General features: G+C 51.0%; 1 protein-coding gene across 1 annotated transcript; it reads left to right on the top strand.

Moving 5' to 3' along the window:
* The first annotated feature begins 8,684 nt into the window (after positions 1-8,684).
* On the top strand, positions 8,685-13,437 carry TRNAU1AP (tRNA selenocysteine 1 associated protein 1). The gene is made up of 8 exons (XM_073655685.1): positions 8,685-8,813; positions 9,946-10,043; positions 10,272-10,371; positions 10,546-10,598; positions 10,712-10,750; positions 11,067-11,217; positions 11,312-11,345; positions 12,472-13,437. The coding sequence occupies exons 1-8, from the start codon at positions 8,790-8,792 to the stop codon at positions 12,606-12,608; spliced, it is 636 nt and encodes a 211-aa protein (XP_073511786.1). The 5' UTR covers positions 8,685-8,789; the 3' UTR covers positions 12,609-13,437.
* The last annotated feature ends 6,085 nt before the right edge of the window (positions 13,438-19,522 follow it).

The raw sequence follows: 19,522 nt of genomic DNA, 5'->3' as shown, positions 1-19,522 counted from the left end.
ATGTGACCAGTCACCTGAGGGGGAAGGTACATGGTCAGCCCAAAACACATCCTGGATCATTACAGTAATGCCAAGCAAGCCGCTGCATTACATATCCCCCCCTCTGTTCAAACTTGTGGGGTTGAACACATAGTATACACAATTACCTCACAACCCACAGTTCACACCGAGACCATGTACTTGACAATTGCGTTGTTCAGTGCCTGGAACATTAGTTATCGATATTAGCCCATTCCTTAGGGACCTACCATTCATCATTGTCACTGACCTCGTCAAGTCACATTTCCGGGTCGTAACTTTGTCAGACCTCCCCCGCTCCCAGCGATCAGTCGTAACCTTGTCAGACCTCCCCCGCTCCCAGCGGTCAATACAGCAATGTGACTCACATGCCCTGGTATCTAAGGTCGACTCCATACTGTCCCGTCCTCTATTGGGTCATTTGTATGGGCCACTCAAACCTGAGTTACTGGAGGTCTCACTACCTCTAAACCCACCCCCACTACTCTCAGGACATCTTGAAAGGTCCCTAACTTCAGCTGTATCTGTTCTGTTACTTAGGGGGCCCTTTCTCTGTCTGGTCTCACAATTTCTAGACGGCTGCCACTTTCTGCTGCTCAGGCGATGCTGCCTTTCCATTTGTAGCCTGGCGAGATTCAACTGTTCTACCTCTCGCAGGTAGGTCACTCGGTACTCTATCAGCATGCGCATATATTCCAGGCTTTCTTCTGCTCCTACAGCGGAGAATGACACCATGCCGTCTTCATCTGGTATCCAGTCCTGACGATCACGTGGACTGCTTACTTTCACCACCCCAGACTTCTTTATCATCATCTGCATGGCTCGGCCATTTCTCCCAATGAGCTTTCTCACCAGAACATGAGGCACCCGGATGATCTCTTCCCGCAGACTGTGAGCTTTTCTCATAAGCTCCAGTTATCTAACGGCTTGTTCCTTCTTCAACCGGAGAAACCGCTTCGTACGCATACATCGCCAGTGCATGTCACTTAGGATCGCCACCCTCTTCACTGTGACTTCGGTCGTGGACAGGACCACCAGCTGTTTAGCTCCTGAGGTCGAGTACACCTTACAGGCTCCCACGGCCTTCTTAAACTCTTCATGCACGGACTCACTGGGGCATTCTTCCCTCAAATCCTCGGGTACATCTATGAGGCATTTGTACCGGGACGTTTCTGTCTCACCAGTGGTCCCCAAAAGATCATTTAGCTCAGGTTTCAGGGGCAACTGACTATCAGCTTCTTCACCCTGTATGCTTCCCCTGAGCTGACTCACAGCTACAAACTCAAGAATTTCCGTCTTGACCACTTCCATTTGATATTTATCTTCGGTTAACACTCTCTTAGCTCTCCTCAGGTCCACCTTCTCATGGTATAAGGGAGTGAGTGCAACTTGTTTTTCCTTTTCCTTCTCCAAGGAGGCCTCGTTCACTGAGTGATACTTAGCCAGGCGACTTTTGAGCTTGAAAACTTCTTCCTCTAGCTCGGCTACTCGCCTCTCAGCAGCCCATCTCTGAAGCTCTTCCTGCTTCAGCTGCTCCTTTAACAATAGAGTTCTCTCAGACCTCTCTGTCTCCAATGCGCCCACTCGGCTCTCGACAGCCAGTCTCTGAAACTTCTCTTGCTTCCAATGGGCTTGTAGCGACTCCTTGAGGTCCTTGATCTCGGCTCCTACATCCACCAAATCATCCGAGCACGTATTATTCAAGGAGCTATCTGTTTCATACCTCCCATCTCCAGTGGCCAACTCCTGGCCCTGGTCTGTGGCTTCTCCGATAGACTCCTCCATCTGTTTCCGCTCAGCTTCCATCTTGCTGATTCTTTCCTTAAGGCACGTCTCTGCCCTCTGGAGATTATCACAGAACGTCTGCAGCTCCTTCACCTGAGCATCCAGACCTAGGGTCTTTCTGCGGAGATCACCATTTTCATCACGGGTGTCCTGCAGAGTCGTCTCAACCACTTGGCGCACTTGCTCTGCATCCGCCTTATCATCCTCTAGTTTTTCTTTAACCTTGAGGAGATCCTCATAGTCTCTCTTGATTTGTTGCAGTTCCCTATTGAACTTTTCATGCCTCTTTTCTGCCTCACGATCGTGACCAGACACTTCATCTTTTATTGCCTCTTTCAGGGCGGATAGCTCCCGGTCTCGCTGGTACAGAGAGTCCATCAGCCGCTCCTTCTCCTGCATTAGAGGCTTTACTTGGTCCTGGAATTGCTGCAGCTCCCTCATGAGTTCACCATATTCCTTCTTGGAGTCACACAGCTCCCGCTTGAACTGTTCACGCAGTCGTTCTAGGTTTTGTTCACGCCCAGAAACTTCATCCTGCAGCACCTCTTTGAGGGCAGACAGCTCTAACTGTACCAGGGAGAAGCGACCTTTCACCTCGCACAACTCATCTTCACACTCCGCTTTGTCAATCTCTAATTGAAAAACCTCCTCCTTGATTTTGCGGCGGTCCTCCTCTATTTCGTAGAACGCTTCCTTCCATTGGTTAACCTCCTCGTTGCTTCCCTCCAGGTCTCGCTGCCAGTTCCTCACAACCTGGTATATTTTCTGCTGTTCAGACTCCAGGTTCAGCTGGTCTGAGGACACGTTCCCCAGGTTTTCCCTTAGTTGCTGCACGTCACTCTGATACTGCTGCCTGATAGGCTCCAGCTCCTGGTCAGGACTGGCCGCCTCCTCTTTTGCTTCTAAAGGAGGATCCACACTTGAAACAAAAGGCACACAGAACTACATTTTCTTTATTTTCACTTGCAGCAAAGACTACAGGAGCAACCTTTTTGTGGCCCTTGCGCCGTCGACGACGAGAGGGGGACTCTCTCCCCTCGTCTAGCCCCTCATGACTGAACTCTCTTCCTACTTTTGTAGTGTCACCGTCAGTTGTGGGGTCTGCGTCACTCCCTATGGTGTCGTGGACCAACAAGTCACCTCCCACCTTGACGTCACCCCCTTCTACAGGAGCTACTCCATTATCAACGGTCACATTGTCATTTTTAGGCGGTACCAACCCACCACTAGTAAATTTTTTAGATTTTCTATACTCCATGCTGTTTTGAACAACCACCCCTTTTTAGACTCCGCCCCCTTTTTAACAACCACACCGGTAGGGGAATTTTTACAAGAAAAATCAACAATAGTCTTAGGACTCAGTTCACAACAGCTCTTACCACCTCCCCGGGCACTCTGGGACAACAATGGTGCACCCGGGGAGTTCACAGAATGGTCCACTGCCGCCATTCTATACGGTGCCCACAGCTCCTGCGGTTCCTGCACCATGTCCTGTAGAAGTTTCTCAAATACCTGCTGGGGTTTTAACCGGCACTTTAATCGCTCAATAGCTTCATTTTCTTTTGCTGCTCCGTTCACAGCCATCGCGGTACACTATTCACACACACCGCTCTCCCCAGAAAATTTTCGTGGCCCCACCGAGCCACAGCAAACCAGGTTTGAGTGCGACGACAATTTTCGTAACCCCTGCCGAGTAACCGCAAGATGCTTTAATCTTCGTGACCCCGCCGAGTCACAGCAAGATGCTTTAATCTTCGTGACCCTGCCGAGCCACAGCAAAACCGGGTTTGAGTGTGACGACAATCTTCGCAACCCTACCGAGTTGCAGCCAGATGCTTTAATCTTCGTGACCCCACCGAGCCACAGCAAGATGCTTGCATCCACACTCGTCGTTCAATGCCGTTACCTCTAGCAACCGAGCTGCGGTTGCCCCTAGCAACCAGGCAGCAATTGCCCGCATTCTCCAACCACATGTAAGGCAGCACTAGTCATCATACTGGGGGATACTCGCTGCACCGGGTCAATTAAGCACACCAGCCACGTTTTTCAGTTTTCACACTTCAGCAGTTTATTGCACTTCATAACTGATTATCACACAGTCCATCTTAGTGGCTCACTGGCATATTACACCCATAACATTCGGGAGCCTTTCCAGCGACAGTCACGTCCACTTGGCTCCAGTTACAGCTCTCAGCTAGGTAACAACATAAGTGTCCATATAACGCAGTGTTTTTACCTTTGGCGGATTTTAGCTGCTTCAGGTTTATTCAGCCACTCCTGTGGCTTTATGGCTTCCCAGATGGGGGTCTCCAGCCCTCGTACCATCCAAGGCTACTGGTATGCTTACACAGCCAACATCCAGCCTCTGCCTTTCAGACTTCAATAGGCCTCGCTCTCTAGCGGTGTCCCACACAGGAACAGACCTCAGGCCTTACACACACCACTGTGTCAAGTCTATCAGGGTTTATATATCCAGTAGTACACACCCCACAGGACCTGTGCTGATGTCACAGTCATGTGATCAGACATTCTGAGCATACAGGACCTGTGCTATGTCACAGTCATGTGACCAGTCACCTGAGGGGGAAGGTACATGATCAGCCCAAAACACATCCTGGATCATTACAGTAATGCCAAGCAAGCCGCTGCATTACACTACCCACATATACTATTTCCAAACTCTTTACTAATAAAGTTCCCATGGAAAACTCGTGGCCAAAGGAAGCTAAAAATCACCCCATCAATCAAAACAAATCCATGTTTCTCAAATTCTTAAACAATTTAAATTAAAATTCCCACAAGTGGGAAACTGGTCCTGGCTTGACCTGATCTCAAAGATCCCTTTCCCCTTTCCTAAGATGTTATCTAAAATAAATGACCACCTAATTTCCCCCACAACACCTTATTTGACTTCCTGGGAAAAAGAGGTAGGTATTAAATTAACGGATTCTGAAGTTAAGAATATCCTTTCCAACTCACATGGCTTCTTCAGATGTACGCTCTTATAGAAAAACTCCTACAAAATACTATCCCTCTGGTATAGGACCCCTAAATTCCTACATCATCTGGGTCTAACTGACTCCAACCTATGTTGAAGATCATAGAATGTTAGCGTTGTCGGAGACCTCCAGGGTCCTCGTGTCCAACCCCCGGCTCAATGCAGGATTCACTAAACCATCTCAGACAGATGTCTGTCCAGCCTCTGTTTCCATTGAAGGAGAACTCACCACCTCTCGTGGCTGCCTGTTCCACTCATTGATCACCTCACTGTCAAAAAGTTGTTTCTAAAATCTAATCTGTATCTCCTCCCGTTCAGTTTCATTCTATTCCTTCCCATATTTCCATGTGCAAATGAGAATAAAGCTGATCCCTCTACAGTGTGACATCCCTTCAGATATTTGTAGACAGCTAGTAAGTCTCCTCTCAGTCTTCTTTTTTGCAGCTAAACATTCCCAAATCCTGTAACCGTTCCTCGTAGGACATAGTTTGCTGACCGCTCACCATCCTGGTCGCTCTTCCCTGAACTTGCTCCAGTTTTTCTATATCTTTATTAAAATGTGATCCCCAGGACTGGACAGACGAGGTCTGACCAAGGAGGAGCAGAGGGGGGTAATTGCTTCACATGATCTAGACTCTGTGCTGCTCCTAATACATCCCAGAAATGTTTGCCTTTTTTTGCTGCTGCATCACATTGTTGACTCATGTGCAGTCTGTGATCTATTAGTATACCCAAGTCTTTTTCACATGTGCTGTTGCTTAGTTCTATTCCTCCCATTCTGTAGATGTAAATTTTGTTTTTCTTGTCCAGATGTAGAATCTTTCATTTCTCACTATTAAATACCATTCTATTAGTTGCAGCCAGGGCCGGCGTCAGCACCCGGCGCACCCGGGCAAATGCCAGGGCCCTGAGCAAGCGGGGGGGGGCCCCTCACTGTCGGGCACCCCACGCGCTATGGGACCCGTGAGCGGAGGAGAGCGGTGTCAACGCCCGCTCCCGCCCGCTTGCTCAGGGCCCTGGCACCCGGCACAATACTTACCTCTCCCCGTGCCTCCGCAGCAGCTCCTGCATCCTCTGCGGCTGCTGCACTGTGACGTCTCAGGTCAGAGGGTGCGGTGACGTCTTTACACCACGCTCTCTCCTGAGCAGTCACAGCGCAGAGCGGGATGAGGCCGGCGACGCTGAGGAGTCTGGAGCAGCGGCAGCATGTGAGGCATTTGATTTTTTTTTTTTATTGTATGGAGGACTGTGGCAGTATAAGAGAGAGGGGTGAGGTGGGGGTATGTGACATCCTGCATGGGGCATTATATGGGAGGGGAGGTGTGTGACATCCTGCATGGGGCATTATAAGGGGGGGTGACATCCTGCATGGGGCATTATAAGAGAGGGGGCGGAGTGACATCCTGCATGGGGCATTATAAGGGAGAGGGGTGTGTGTGACATCCTGCATGGGGCATTATAAGGGAGGGGGGGTGTGTGACATCCTGCATGGGGTATTATAAGGGGGGGTGACATCCTGCATGGGGCATTATAAGGAAGGGGGGGTGTCATCCTGCATGGGGCATTTTAAGGGGGGGGTGACATCCTATATGGGGGGGACAGCCTGCATGGGACATTATGTGGGGGGAACAGCCTGCGTGGGGCATTATGTGGGGGGAACAGCCTGCGTGGGGCATTGTGTGTGGGGAACAGCCTGCATGGAGCGTTATATGGGGGCCAGTATTCTGTATGGAGCATTTTATGGGGGCCAGTATTCTGTATGGAGCATTATATGGGGGCCAGTATCCTGTATGGAGCGTTATATGGGGGCCAGTATTCTGTATGGAGCGTTATATGGGGGCCAGTATTCTGTATGGAGCATTATATGGGGGCCAGTATCCTGTATGGAGCGTTATATGGGAGCCAGTATTCTGTATGGAGCGTTATATGGGGGCCAGTATCCTGTATGGAGCGTTATATGGGGATCAGTATCCTGTATGGAGCATTTTATGGGGGCCAGTATTCTGTATGGAGCATTTTATGGGGGCCAGTCTCCTGTATGGAGCATTTTATGGGGGCCAGTATACTGTGTGGAGCGATTCGCTGGTTTCTGAGCTATTGTGGAATTTACAACAGATATCACTCATGTAATATAAGAAGTCAAATCTTTGCATTGTACTATATATATATATTTCTCTTCGGTATCTGTGCATCATGAATCGTGGTATGTGTTAAAGGGGCCCACTGAGACTCTTTCGCCCGGGGCCCACAAAAACCTGGAGCTGGCCCTGGTTGCAGCCCATTGTTCAAGCTTATCTAGATCCTTCTGAATCCTTTCTCTGTCTTCTCTAGTGTTAGCTATCCCTCCTAGCGTTGCATCATCTGCAAATTTGATTAGTTTACCTTCAGTTGCCTCTAAATCTAGATCATTTATAAAAAGTGTTGAACAACACTGGGGCGAGGGCAGAGCCTTGTGGTACCCCACTGGAAACACTCTTCCAATTGGATGTGCAACCATTTATTACCATTCTTTGAGTACAATCACTGAACCAGTTATGGATCCAATAGATCTCGTCTGTTAGCTTACCTAGACATATTCTGCTTCCTTCTCTGACCACTGAACCCTGCTATGTATAGCACAAGCGATCGGATGATCACAGCTTCAAATCTCCTAAGGGGACTATTGAAGCAAATAAAAAGTTAAAAAAAAGTTTTAAAAAATATTTAAAAAAAAAACAAAACATAAAAGTTCAAATCACCCCCCTTTTGCTCCATTCAAAATAAAACAATAAAAAATAAAAAATACACATATTTTCTATCGCCGCGTTCAGAATAGTCCAATCTATCAAAATATAAAAATAATTAATCCGATCGGTAACGAGAAAAAAATTGTCAGAATTATTGTGTTTTGGCCGCCCCAACATTGCAATACAATACAATAACGGGCGATTAAAACATTGTATCTACCCCAGAATGACATCAATAAAAACATCAGCTCGGGGCACAAAAACTAGGCCCCAAATCCCAAAAAATACTACGGGTCTCGGAAAATGGTGACTTTTTTTTTTAAACGTATTTTTTTCCACCACTTAAATAAAAAAATAACCCATACATGTTTGGTATCTACGAACTCGTACTGACCTGGAGAAGAATAACGGCAGGTTAGTTTTACCATATAGTGAACGTGGTAAACAAAAAACCCAAGAAACAACTGTTGAATTGCACTTTTTTTGCAATTTAACCGCATTTGGAAGTTTTTCCTGTTTTTCAGTACACGATATGGTAAAACCAATGGTGTCGTTCAAAAGTACAACTCGTCCCGCAAAAAACAAACCCTCACACGGCCACATTGACGGAAAAAGAAAAAAGTTATGGCTCTGGGAAGAAGGGGAGGAAAGACGAAAACGCAAAAACGGAAAATCACCCGGGGGTGAAGGGTTAGAGTGAGCAGGGATGAGACACAATACCACGTGTCACCTGTAGTCTGGGGGGGCGCTGTTTTGAGGACAGTCATGATGGTCCAGCGCAGCAGTGCGCCGCTCGCTTTATGGTAGTTTCTATAACAGCTACACACGAGAAAAGACGCCTCATGCTTTCATGATCCTGCTGCTTGTAGGAACCGATGAAAGCTCAACTTCTAGTTTATAAAAAGAGGAGACGGTGCTGGCTGGTTGCTATGGCTACAGCCAAGGACATTTTTTATTCTGAGTTGTAATCAAGTGATAAATCTAATCTGCTTTTCATTCACATTTAGTATTCACAAATCCGTGTACGTCAGCAATGGAGAATTCTGTAACGTTTTCACATCGTTTATTTGTTAATTATTACTACTTTGACAAATTGGTCGCCAACAAAATGGCGGCGTCCATGACAACACCAGAGCGCGTACTTCCGCTGTTTCCGGGTGAAGGTACCGGAAGTACTTCAGTGACGGAATGTGATTGGTTGAGCGGCTGGAGGGGGGGGTGTGCAGTGGCTGGTGGCTGGGATACGAGCTACAGCCGCGGACATGGCGAGTCTGTGGATGGGAGACGTGAGTGAGGCAGGGAGTGCGCCGTATACAGGGTGGAATGCGCTGTATACACTAGGGGGGTCTGCGCTGTATACAGGGTGGAGTGCGCTGTATACACTAGGGGGGTCTGCGCTGTATACAGGGTGGAGTGCGCTGTATACACTAGGGGGGTCTGCGCTGTATACAGGGTGGAGTGCGCTGTATACAGGGTGGAGTGCGCTGTATACACTAGGGGGGGTCTGCGCTGTATACAGGGTGGAGTGCGCCGTATACATGGTGGAGTGCGCCGTATACACTAGGGGGGTCTGCGCTGTATACAGGGTGGAGTGCGCCGTATACACTAGGGGGGTCTGCGCTGTATACAGGGTGGATTGCGCTGTATACACTAGGGGGGTCTGCGCTGTATACACTAGGGGGGTCTGCGCTGTATACAGGGTGGAGTGCGCTGTATACACTAGGGGGGTCTGCGCCGTATATAGGGTGGAGTGCGCCGTATACAGGGTGGTCTGCGCCGTATACAGGGTGGTCTGCGCTGTATACACTAGGGGGGTCTGCGCTGTATACAGGGTGGAGTGCGCCGTATACACTAGGGGGGTCTGCGCTGTATACAGGGTGGAGTGCGCTGTATACACTAGGGGGGTCTGCGCCGTATACAGGGTGGAGTGCGCCGTATACACTAGGGGGGTCTGCGCTGTATACAGGGTGGAGTGCGCCGTATACAGGGTGGAGTGCGCCGTATACACTAGGGGGGTCTGCTCCGTATACAGGGTGGAGGGCGCCGTATACACTAGGGGGGTCTGCGCCGTATACACTAGGGGGGTCTGCGCCGCATACAGGGTGGAGTGCGCCGTATACACTAGGGGGGTCTGCGCCGTATACAGGGTGGAGTGCGCTGCGCACACTGGGGGAGGGGGGGTCTGCGCCGTATAGCGGGTGGAGTGCACTGTATACACTAGGGGGGGTCTGCGCCGTATACAGGGTGGAGCGCGCCGTATACACTAGGGGGTCTGCGCCGTATACAGGGTGGAGTGCGCTGCACACACTGGGGGAGGGGGGGTGGCGTGCGCTGCACACACTGGGGGCGGTGGTCTACGCTGCACACATTGGGGGCGGTGGTCTGCGCCTCTGACATCCGGATTCTTTCTTCTGACAGATTGACGAGCACATGAACGAGGCCTTTATCATGCAGGCCTTCCGTAGCATGGGCGAGAGCGTCCTCGCTGTCAAGATCATCCGCAACCGCTTCACGGGGTGAGAGTGTGACTCCAGCGTATCTGCACTGAACAATGCACCTTTTACGACTGCTCTGTTTCCTGTTCAAAGCTTCCATGCAGAGTTATGCGCAGTCGGCAGGCAGTTGGAGGATCAGATTAGATAATAGTCCCCATCATTCTGCATAGGAGCTGTGTACACCACACGGGTGACTATATAGCTTTATGTACTGTTGTATGAAGCTGTGCTTTCGCTCCTCTGTTTCAGCGCACTCTCCGGTTACTGTTTCGTGGAATTTTTGGAACAATCTTTGGCTTCCAGGTGTTTGGCGAACGTAAATGGCAAACTAGTGCCCGGTGCCAACCCGGTGAGTACGAGTCGTATTTTCGTGATTCGCGGCAGTCTAGAGGGAGTGGAGCATCGCAGCGTCATGCCCTGCCCCCGCACTAGGCAGGGGGAAGTATCTGTATTCTTTGTGGAGTGTTCCTTTAAGAGATTACCAGATGAGATACAAAGTAACAGAATTTGATTTATTTTTCAGCCCAAGAGATTCAAGCTGAAGCACGCGCTTTACACCAAGCCGACCGACCCCATGTGAGTGGTTGCTCCGTCTATTGCTGCTGCGGAGTGCGTCAACTGAGAATCTGTCAGTGAGCTCATTCTGATGTTCGTAACTTTTCTTTTTTTTTTTTTTTTTTTTTTCTTAGCGCCTCTCAGCTGATTTATGAGAACAGACCCCAACAAAGGTAATCATGTGTCAATTATAATGAAAACCAATTGAGCCCCAAATACATAAATCAAAGTGTAAAAAAATGGCCACTAACAACCTCTGTACTAGGACTGGGTCAGACCTTTGTAGCGCGTCGACACTCATTAGTTCACGTGACTCGGGGCATGTAACTCCTTCCTACTTCTGCGCAGGAAGCCTGCAGTGTAAAGCATGGGAGGGTTTTGACATAGTAGTAGTGTTAAGATTTTCCTGCTGTCAGATTTGGCCATGGAGATTTGTCTCCTGGGTTTTGACTTTTTAAAAAAAATATATATATATTTTTATATCCCCAGTCCTCCGTCGAGGAATCCGACCGCTGAGTACGTGCAGGCGTTCAACTACTACACCCAGCAGTTTCAGCAGATGTTCACCAACTGGAAGTACGACGAGAAAAATAACAGCTACGCCTACCAGCAGTACGGCTACACTGACGATAACTGGCCGGTCAGTCCTGCTCGCACAGCTGCAATCTGTTACAGTGTGTCAGTGCGGGCAATGCTTTCAGATCTTGAACTTCTCGCATTCCTTTTATTTTTAGGCACCGGAAGATTTTGAAGAAGAGGCGCTGGAAGGTCAGACTGAGCTCACTGCAAACGCTAAAACTTAGAAAAACTTTAACAAGAAAAAAAGAAAGTCCTGTCGGGTTGCAGCGGCTGCTGGGATTGCGTGCTCCCTGTCGGGTTGCGGCGGCCGCTGGGATTGCGTGCTCCCTGTCGGGTTGCGGCGGCCGCTGGGATTGCGTGCTCCCTGTCGGGTTGCGGCGGCCGCAGGGATTGCGTGCTCCCTGTCGGGTTGCGGCGGCCGCAGGGAGCACGCAATCCTAGATCTCTCCAATGCTTATCTAGTCTGATAGGGGTTGTAAAAGATGCCTAAACCTTTAACCCCTTCACGACAGTGGGAAGCGGGTGTATAGAGCTGGCTCTGCTCATCCCATACTCGGCAGGTGATGGCTGTGTGTTACCGCCAGGACCTGTCATAACAATCGCAGGTGGAGCAGAGCACTGACACCGGCAGGGGGGGGGCGCATTATTACATGCTCCCATACGTGCTATTGTGACGTGATCGTGGGTCGCCGATGGGTTTCTATGATGGCCGGGGGTCTATTAAAGACCCTTGTGCTTGTCATTACGGAGCTGCCTTGACACACTGCCTGTGGAAACCATGATATTTACGAATATGCAGCGATGCTTTGGCATCGCTGTATATAGCACAAGCAAGCAGATGATCGATCGCAGCTTCAGGTCCCCTAAGGGGACTAACAACAACAGTGAAAAGGAAAATAAAATAAAAAAAGTGTGTGTGTATTCAAATTACTCCCATTTAAAAACAAAAGATAATAAAAAAAAAAAGTACACGTGGTCTCGCTGCATTCAGAAAAATCTGATCTAGCAAAACAAAAAAATTACCCTATCTGTAAATGCCAAAAAAAAATCAAGACTGACAAATTTAGTTGTTTTTTTTTTTAACCTCTGCAATACCACAAAAATTGCAGTAACAAGCGATCAAAATGTCATATCTATCCCCAAATGGTATCACTAAAAAAACATGGTCTTGCTGTGCAAAAAAATAAGCCGTCACACAGCTACATAGACCGAAAATTAAAAACGTGACGGGTCTCAGAAAATATTATTGTTATACTTTATTTTTTTGCAAACTTCTGATATTTTTTTTTTATTTGCTTGGTTTGATCACTTCCAGAACCCGACCCCCAGGTGGACGTGGCCGAGACCAATAAGCGGTTCATGGAGCAGAGCGAGGAGCTGTACGGGGCCCTGATGAGCTGTCACTGGCAGCCGCTGGACACCGTCACTTCCAAAATACCAAATGAACAGTGACCGGCAGCCCCGGAACTTCCCCGTCTCTTGTGATGGACACTTTGTATAGTTGTGTATATTTGCCCAATATACGATAATTTGGGCTCAGTCTACGTGTGATGGAAGAAAAGCTCATGCATCAGGGGGGGATCAGGATGAACATTACTAGATGCTCCTGCTCAGATATGAGGGATGTGCTCCAGGAGAACAGAACAAAGGGACGTTCCGTGTGAAGCAATGTGTTCTGTAATATACTTTGTTGTTCATTTCCCTATTATTTTTGCTGTCATTGAATCGAAACCCTACATAGATACAGAACCCGGCGCAGTCAGCCGCCGTCCTCGGCATTATCAGTAATTGCGCCGCTGACAGGCTGTCATCGCAGTGAACAGGAGGCTGACAGCATAATGGTGGCGGCAGCCACCCACCAGATCCTGGCTGCATCAGTCTTAATAAATTAACCTTTTCACTGCTAAAGAGAAATCCCGGCCTGATCCATCTTCATTATATAAGCGATGCAAGAAGCGGGGTCCGCTGAGAGCAGGTTATGCAAGTAGAGATAATTTCCATCGTAGAGGTCCAGAGAGCGCCCACTAAAGGGAACCGAGCTCCTGAGTAGGGAGAGGAAGTCCCTTCTCTCATGCAAGTTTCTAAAAGACCACCAGGTGGCAGCAGACTTCTGTAGAGAGTCAAAGCCAAAGGAGAGTTCACACCTGACATTAATGTTAGCTGCTGGGACCAAATAATACAGGGACTCTGGAGCTGTTCCCTGTATGCGCTGGCTCTTCTGGGGGTGTTCACAGTATTCAGCGGGACTAAACTGGTACAAAAAAGGTCTACAGGCAGAGGTGCATATGCCCTCCGGGCTGCTCCCCCAGCAGCTGTTGCTTTATCGGCTGCACCAACACCAGCACCTGATTCAGCTGGATGAGGGTCCGAAGACGCACAGTCAGCTGAAATCTATTGCAGTGCAGAGGCCTTTCAGCGTCCCGCACTGAAATACATGCCGCCAGCAGATGACGTCAGCATGTCCGTCACGGGTGGCGCATGGCAGTGAAGTCAATCGCCGCCCATGGCTGGATGGCGAAGTGAGCTGCCCGACTCTGCGTTGGCTAGAGGAGAGGATTCTGCACGACATGGGAGCAAAGGACGGTAAGAAGAATTGATTTTTTTTTTTTTCAAATGTGTTTGAGAAAAACAGCGGAACGGTGACATTATAACAGGAAGGGGCCCAGGATGGAGGGACATTATTACAGGATGGAGGGACAATATTATAGGATGGGTTCCAGGATGGAGGGACATTATTACAGGAAGGGGCCCAAGATGGAGGGACATTATTACAGGAAGGGGCCCAGGATGGAAGGACATTATTACAGGATGGGGCCCAGGATGGAGGGGCATTATTACAGGAAGGGGCCCAGGACGGGGGACATTATTACAGGAAGGGGCCGAGGATGGAGGACATTATTACTGGATGGGGCCCATACTGGAGGGATGTTATTACAGGAAGGGGTCCAGGATGGAGGGACATTATTACAGGATGGAGGGACATTATTACAGGAAGGGGACCAGGATGGAGGGACATTATTACAGGAAGGGGTCCAGGATGGAGGGACATTATTACAGGAAGGGGCCCAGGATGGAGCCGAGGATGGAGGGACATTATTACAGGAAGGATTACAGGATGGAGGGACATTATTACTGGATGAGGCCCAGGATGGAGGGACATTATTACTGGAAGGGGCAACATTATTACAGGATGGGGCCCAGGATGTATGGACATTATTACAGGAAGGGGCCCAGGATGGTGGAACATTATTACAGGATGGGGCCCAGGATGGAGGGACATTATTACAGGATGGGGCAACATTATTACAGGATGGAGGGACATTATTACAGGATGGGGCCCAGGATGGAGGGACATTATTACAGGAAGGATCACAGGATGGAGGGACATTATTACTGGATGGGGCCCAGGATGGAGGGACATTATTACAGGAAGGGGCCCAGGATGGAGGGACATTATTACAGGATGGAGGGACATTATTACAGGATGGGGCCCAGGATGTATGGACATTATTACAGGAAGGGGCCCAGGATGGAGGGACATTATTACAGGATGGGGCCCAGGATGGTGGGACATTATTACAGGAAGGGGCCCAGAACGGGGAACACTATTACAGGATGGGACCCAGGATGGAGGGAAATTATTACAGAATGGAGCCGAGGATGGAGGGCATTATTACTGGACGGGGCCCAGGATGGAGGACATTATTACTGGACAGGGCCCAGGGTGGAGGACATTATTACAGGACGGTCCAGGACAAGGGACATTATTACAGGAAGGGGCCTAGGACAGGGGACATTATTACAAGATGGGGCCCAGGATGGAGGACATTATTCCTGGACGGAGCACAGGGTGGAAGACATTATTACTGGAACGGGCCCAGGATGGAAGGCATTAACACATGAACTGGACAAAACGTTTTTTTTTTTCTCTTTACAGGATCTAGAACACTACACGGGCCCATACATCTGACCAACATGCAGGTGGGGCCCCGGGTCCAAATTTTACACCGGGCCCATTGGACTCTATCTACGTCATTGAATGTGTTTGTGGATCAGACATGCACTGCCGCCTGCCAGAGAGGTGTCAAGGACATTTGTAGGGTTTCACGCTGACTCCTAACATTGTGTAATGTACTATTAAGATCCGGCTGTTTTCACACTCTCTGCGCTCATCACATTACTGCTCCATATGCAGTTTGCATAGAAACAATCACCTGCCTCCCGCTGTCTCTTCTGCTCTCATTGATTCAATTGAGAAAAGCAGAAGAGACCGAGGTTGGGAAGTGATTGTGTCTATGCAAACTGCATATGGAGCGTTAATGTGAGGAGCGCAGAGATGTGAGAACAGCTGAATCCAAACAGTATTCTAATAAAAAATCAGAACATATTTTTTTTGAGAGTGAAAATAAAGTTTCCAAAAGTTTTTTTTTTTTTTGTGTGCAAAAGGGCGTCCCTATAAAACTTTTACATAGTGTTCAGTTTTTGTGAACACAACTTGCTATTTGATGAATTAGGCAAAACTATGAGAATAATTCGCAATCTCCAGGCCTCACTTTTTATTCTGACATCATGTTTTGTTCACATGTCTCTATAGTAAGGTTGGTTTTGCTACTGTATCTATGCAGTAAGCTTTGTTATGTTCCTGTATCTATGTAATAAGCTCAGCTGTAGTATTGTATATATGCAGTAAGCTTAGTTCCCTTTCCTGAATCTATGTAGTAGGCTTGGTTCTGTTGCTGTATCTATATAGTAAGCGCGTTTCAGTTCCCATATTGATGTAGCAAGGATGGTTCTGTTCTTGTATCTGTGTAGTAAGTTTTTTTTTGTTACCATGTTTATGTAGTAAGTGCTGTTCTGTGCCACTATCTATGCAGTAAGTTCCTTTGTGTTCCTGTATTTATGTAGTAATCTTGGTTTCGTTCCCAGGTCTGTGTAGTAAGCTCAGTTCCATTCCTGTGTCTATGCAGTCAGTTGGATCTGTTCCAGTATCTATATAGTCAGCTCTGTTCCCTTCCCGCATCTGCGTTCTCAGCGCCGTCCCTCTCCCGTGTCTATGTACCACCCACTATTATTTGTGAAGCCTGCTCTCTCTGCTGCTTTAAAGCCGCAGCCAAAGATCAGCAGGATAACTATGGCCACTGCAACTTGAGGGCCGCTGCTCAGTGACTGCCTCCCCCCTCACCCCCATGGTAAAATTTGCCAGCCGGTCTACAGGTAATCCCACAAGAAAGTTATGGGCCTCTGGCCTCAGTGATGGCCTCACAGTGTGATATCCCTGGCCTTTGTGATATCCCGGCAGTGTGAAGCCCCCGGCCTCAGTGATGCCCCTGGTCTCAGTGATGTCCACGGCCTCAATGATGCCCCCCGCAATGTGATGCCCCCGGTCTCAGTGATGCCCCTGGTCTCAGTGATGTCCCCGGCCTCAGTGATGCCCCCGCAGTGTGAAGCCCCTGGCCTCAGTGATGCCCCCGCAGTGTGATATCCCCCCAGCCTCAGTGATGCCCCTGCAGTGTGAAGCCCCCGGCCTCAGTGATGCCCCTGCAGTGTGATGCCCCCGGTCTCAGTGATGCCCCCGCAGTATGAAGCCCCCGGCCTCAGTGATGACCCCACAGTGTGATGTCCCCGCAGTGTGAAGCCCCCGGCCTCAGTGATGCCCCTGCAGTGTGATGACCCCGGCCTCAGTGATGCCCCCGCAGTGTGATGCCCCGGCAGTGTGATGTCCCCGGCCTCAATGATGCCCCCCGCAATGTGATGCCCCTGGTCTCAGTGATGTCCCCGCAGTGTGAAGCCCCCGGCCTCAGTGATGCCCCTGCAGTGTGATGCCCCCGGTCTCAGTGATGCCCCCGCAGTATGAAGCCCCCGGCCTCAGTGATGACCCCACAGTGTGATGTCTCCGGCCTCAGTGATGCCCCAGCAGTGTGAAGCCCCCGGCCTCAGTGATGCCCCCGCAGTGTGATGTCCCCGGCCTCACTGATGCCCCCGCAGTGTGATGTCCCCTGCCTTAGTGATGCCCCCGGCCTCAGTGATTCCCCCGCAGTGTAAAGCCCTCTGCCTCAGTGATTCCCCCGCAGTGTGAAGCCCCCGGCCTCAGTGATGGCCTCGCAGTGTGATATCCCGGCAGTGTGAAGCCTCCGGCCTCAGTGAAGCCCCCTGCCTCAGTGATGCCCCCTGCCTCCGTGATTCCCCCACAGTGTGAAGCCCCCGGTCTCAGTAATGGCCTCGCAGTGTGATATCCCTGGCCTCTGTGATATCTCGGCAGTGTGAAGCCCCCAGCCTCAGTGAAGCCCCCGCAGTGTGATGCCCCTGGTCTCAGTGATGCCCCTGCAGTGTGATGTCCCCGGCCTCAGTGATGCCCCCGCAGTGTGAAGCCCCCGGCCTCAGTGATGCCCCCGCAGTGTGATGTCCCCAGCCTCAGTGATGCCCCAGCAGTGTGAAGCCCCCAACCTCAGTGATGCCCCAGCAGTGTGAAGCCCCCAGCCTCAGTGATATCCCGGCAGTGTGAAGCCCCCGGCCTCAGTGATGCCCCTGCAGTGTGATGCCCCCGGTCTCAGTGATGCCCCTGCAGTGTGATGTCCCCAGCCTCAGTGATGCCCCTGCAGTGTGATGTCCCCGGCCTCAGTGATGCCCATGCAGTGTGATGTCCCCGGCCTCAGTGATGCCCATGCAGTGTGATGTCCCCGGCCTCAGTGATGCCCCTGCAGTGTGATGCCCCTGCAGTGTGATGTCCCCAGCCTCAGTGATGCCCCTGCAATGTGATGTCCCCGGCCTCAGTGATGCCCCTGCAGTGTGATGTCCCCAGCCTCAGTGATGCCCCCGCAGTGTGATGTCCCCAGCCTCAGTGATGCTCCTGCAATGTGATGTCCCCGGCCTCAGTGATGCCCCCGCAGTGTGATGTCCCCAGCCTCAGTGATGCCCCCGCAGTGTGAAGCCCTCTGCCTCAGTGATGCCCCCGCAGTGTGAAGCCCCCGGCCTCAGTGATGCCCCCGGTCTCAGAGATGGCCCTGCAGTGTAATACCCCTGGCCTACTTGATATCCCGGCAGTGTGATGCCCCCTGCCTCAGTGATGCCCCCGCAGTGTGAAGCCCCCAGTCTCAGTGATGGCCTCGCAGTGTGATATCCCTGGCCTCCGTGATATCCCGGCAGTGTGAAGCCCCCGGCCTCAGTGAAGCTCCGGCAGTGTGATACCCCTGGTCTCAGTGATGCCCCTGCAGTGTGATGTCCCCGGCCTCAGTCATGTCCCCGTAGTGTGAAGCCCCCGGCCTCAGTGATGCCCCTGCAGTGTGAAGCCCCCAACCTCAGTGATGCCCCTGGCCTCGGTGATGCCCCCACAGTGTGAAGCCCCCTGCCTTAGTGATGCCCCCGCAGTGTGAAGTCCCCGGCCTCAGTGATGACCCCGCAGTGTGATGTCCCCGGCCTCAGTGATGGCCCCACAGTGTGAAGCCCCCGGTCTCAGTGATGGCCTCACAGTGTGATATCCCTGGCCTCCTTGATATCCCGGCAGTGTGAAGCCCCCGACCTCAGTGAAGCCCCCGCAGAGTGATGCCCCCTGCCTCCGTGATGCCCCCACAGTGTGAAGCCCCCGGTCTCAGTGATGGCCTCACAGTGTGATATCCCTGGCCTCCTTGATATCCCGGCAGTGTGAAGCCCCCGGCCTCAGTGAAGCCCCGCAGTGTGATGCCCCCTGCCTCCGTGATGCCCCCACAGTGTGAAGCCCCCGGTCTCAGTGATGGCCTCGCAGTGTGATATCCCTGGCCTCCGTGATATCTCAGCAGTGTGAAGCCCCCGGCCTCAGTGAAGCCCCCACAGTGTGATGCCCCTGGTCTCAGTGATACCCCTGCAGTGTGATGTCCCCGGCTTCAGTGATGCCCCCGCAGTGTGAAGCCCCCGGCCTCAGTGATGCCCCAGCAGTGTGAAGCCCCCGGCCTCAGTGATGCCCCAGCAGTGTGAAGCCCCCGGCCTCAGTGATGCCCCAGCAGTGTGAAGCCCCCGGCCTCAGTGATGCCCCTGCAGTGTGATGTCCCCAGCCTCAGTGATGCCCCCACAGTGTGAAGCCCTCGGCCTCAGTGATGCCCCCGCAGTGTGAAGCCCTCTGCCTCAGTGATGTCCCCGGCCTCAGTGATGCCCCCGTAGTGTGAAGCCCCCAGCCTCAGTGATTCCCCCGCAGTGTAAAGCCCTCTGCCTCAGTGATGCCCCCGCAGTGTGAAGCCTGGTCTCAGTGATGGCCTCGCAGTGTGATGTCCCCGGCCTCAGTGATGCCCCCGCAGTGTGATGCCCCCACAGTGTGAAGCCCCCGGTCTCAGTGATGGCCTCGCAGTGTGATATCCCTGGCCTCCGTGATATCTCGGCAGTGTGAAGCCCCCGACCTC

Source organism: Phyllobates terribilis, unplaced genomic scaffold (genome assembly GCF_046119375.1).
Source record: "Phyllobates terribilis strain yellow unplaced genomic scaffold, ASM4611937v1 Scaffold_12__6_contigs__length_324123572, whole genome shotgun sequence".
In the NCBI taxonomy this organism is placed as follows: domain Eukaryota; kingdom Metazoa; phylum Chordata; class Amphibia; order Anura; family Dendrobatidae; genus Phyllobates; species Phyllobates terribilis.
Note: the sequence above shows the minus strand (reverse complement) of the source record. Positions and strands in the feature narration are given on the sequence as shown.

Bases quoted from the DNA above. Each gene is read 5' to 3' on its own strand.
- TRNAU1AP (XM_073655685.1), top strand. From the start codon at position 8,790: ATGGCGAGTCTGTGGATGGGAGAC. The intron at 10,044-10,271 runs GTGAGAGTGTGA...CCTCTGTTTCAG, and splicing joins ATCCGCAACCGCTTCACGGG to CGCACTCTCCGGTTACTGTT. The intron at 11,218-11,311 runs GTCAGTCCTGCT...TTTTATTTTTAG, and splicing joins ACACTGACGATAACTGGCCG to GCACCGGAAGATTTTGAAGA.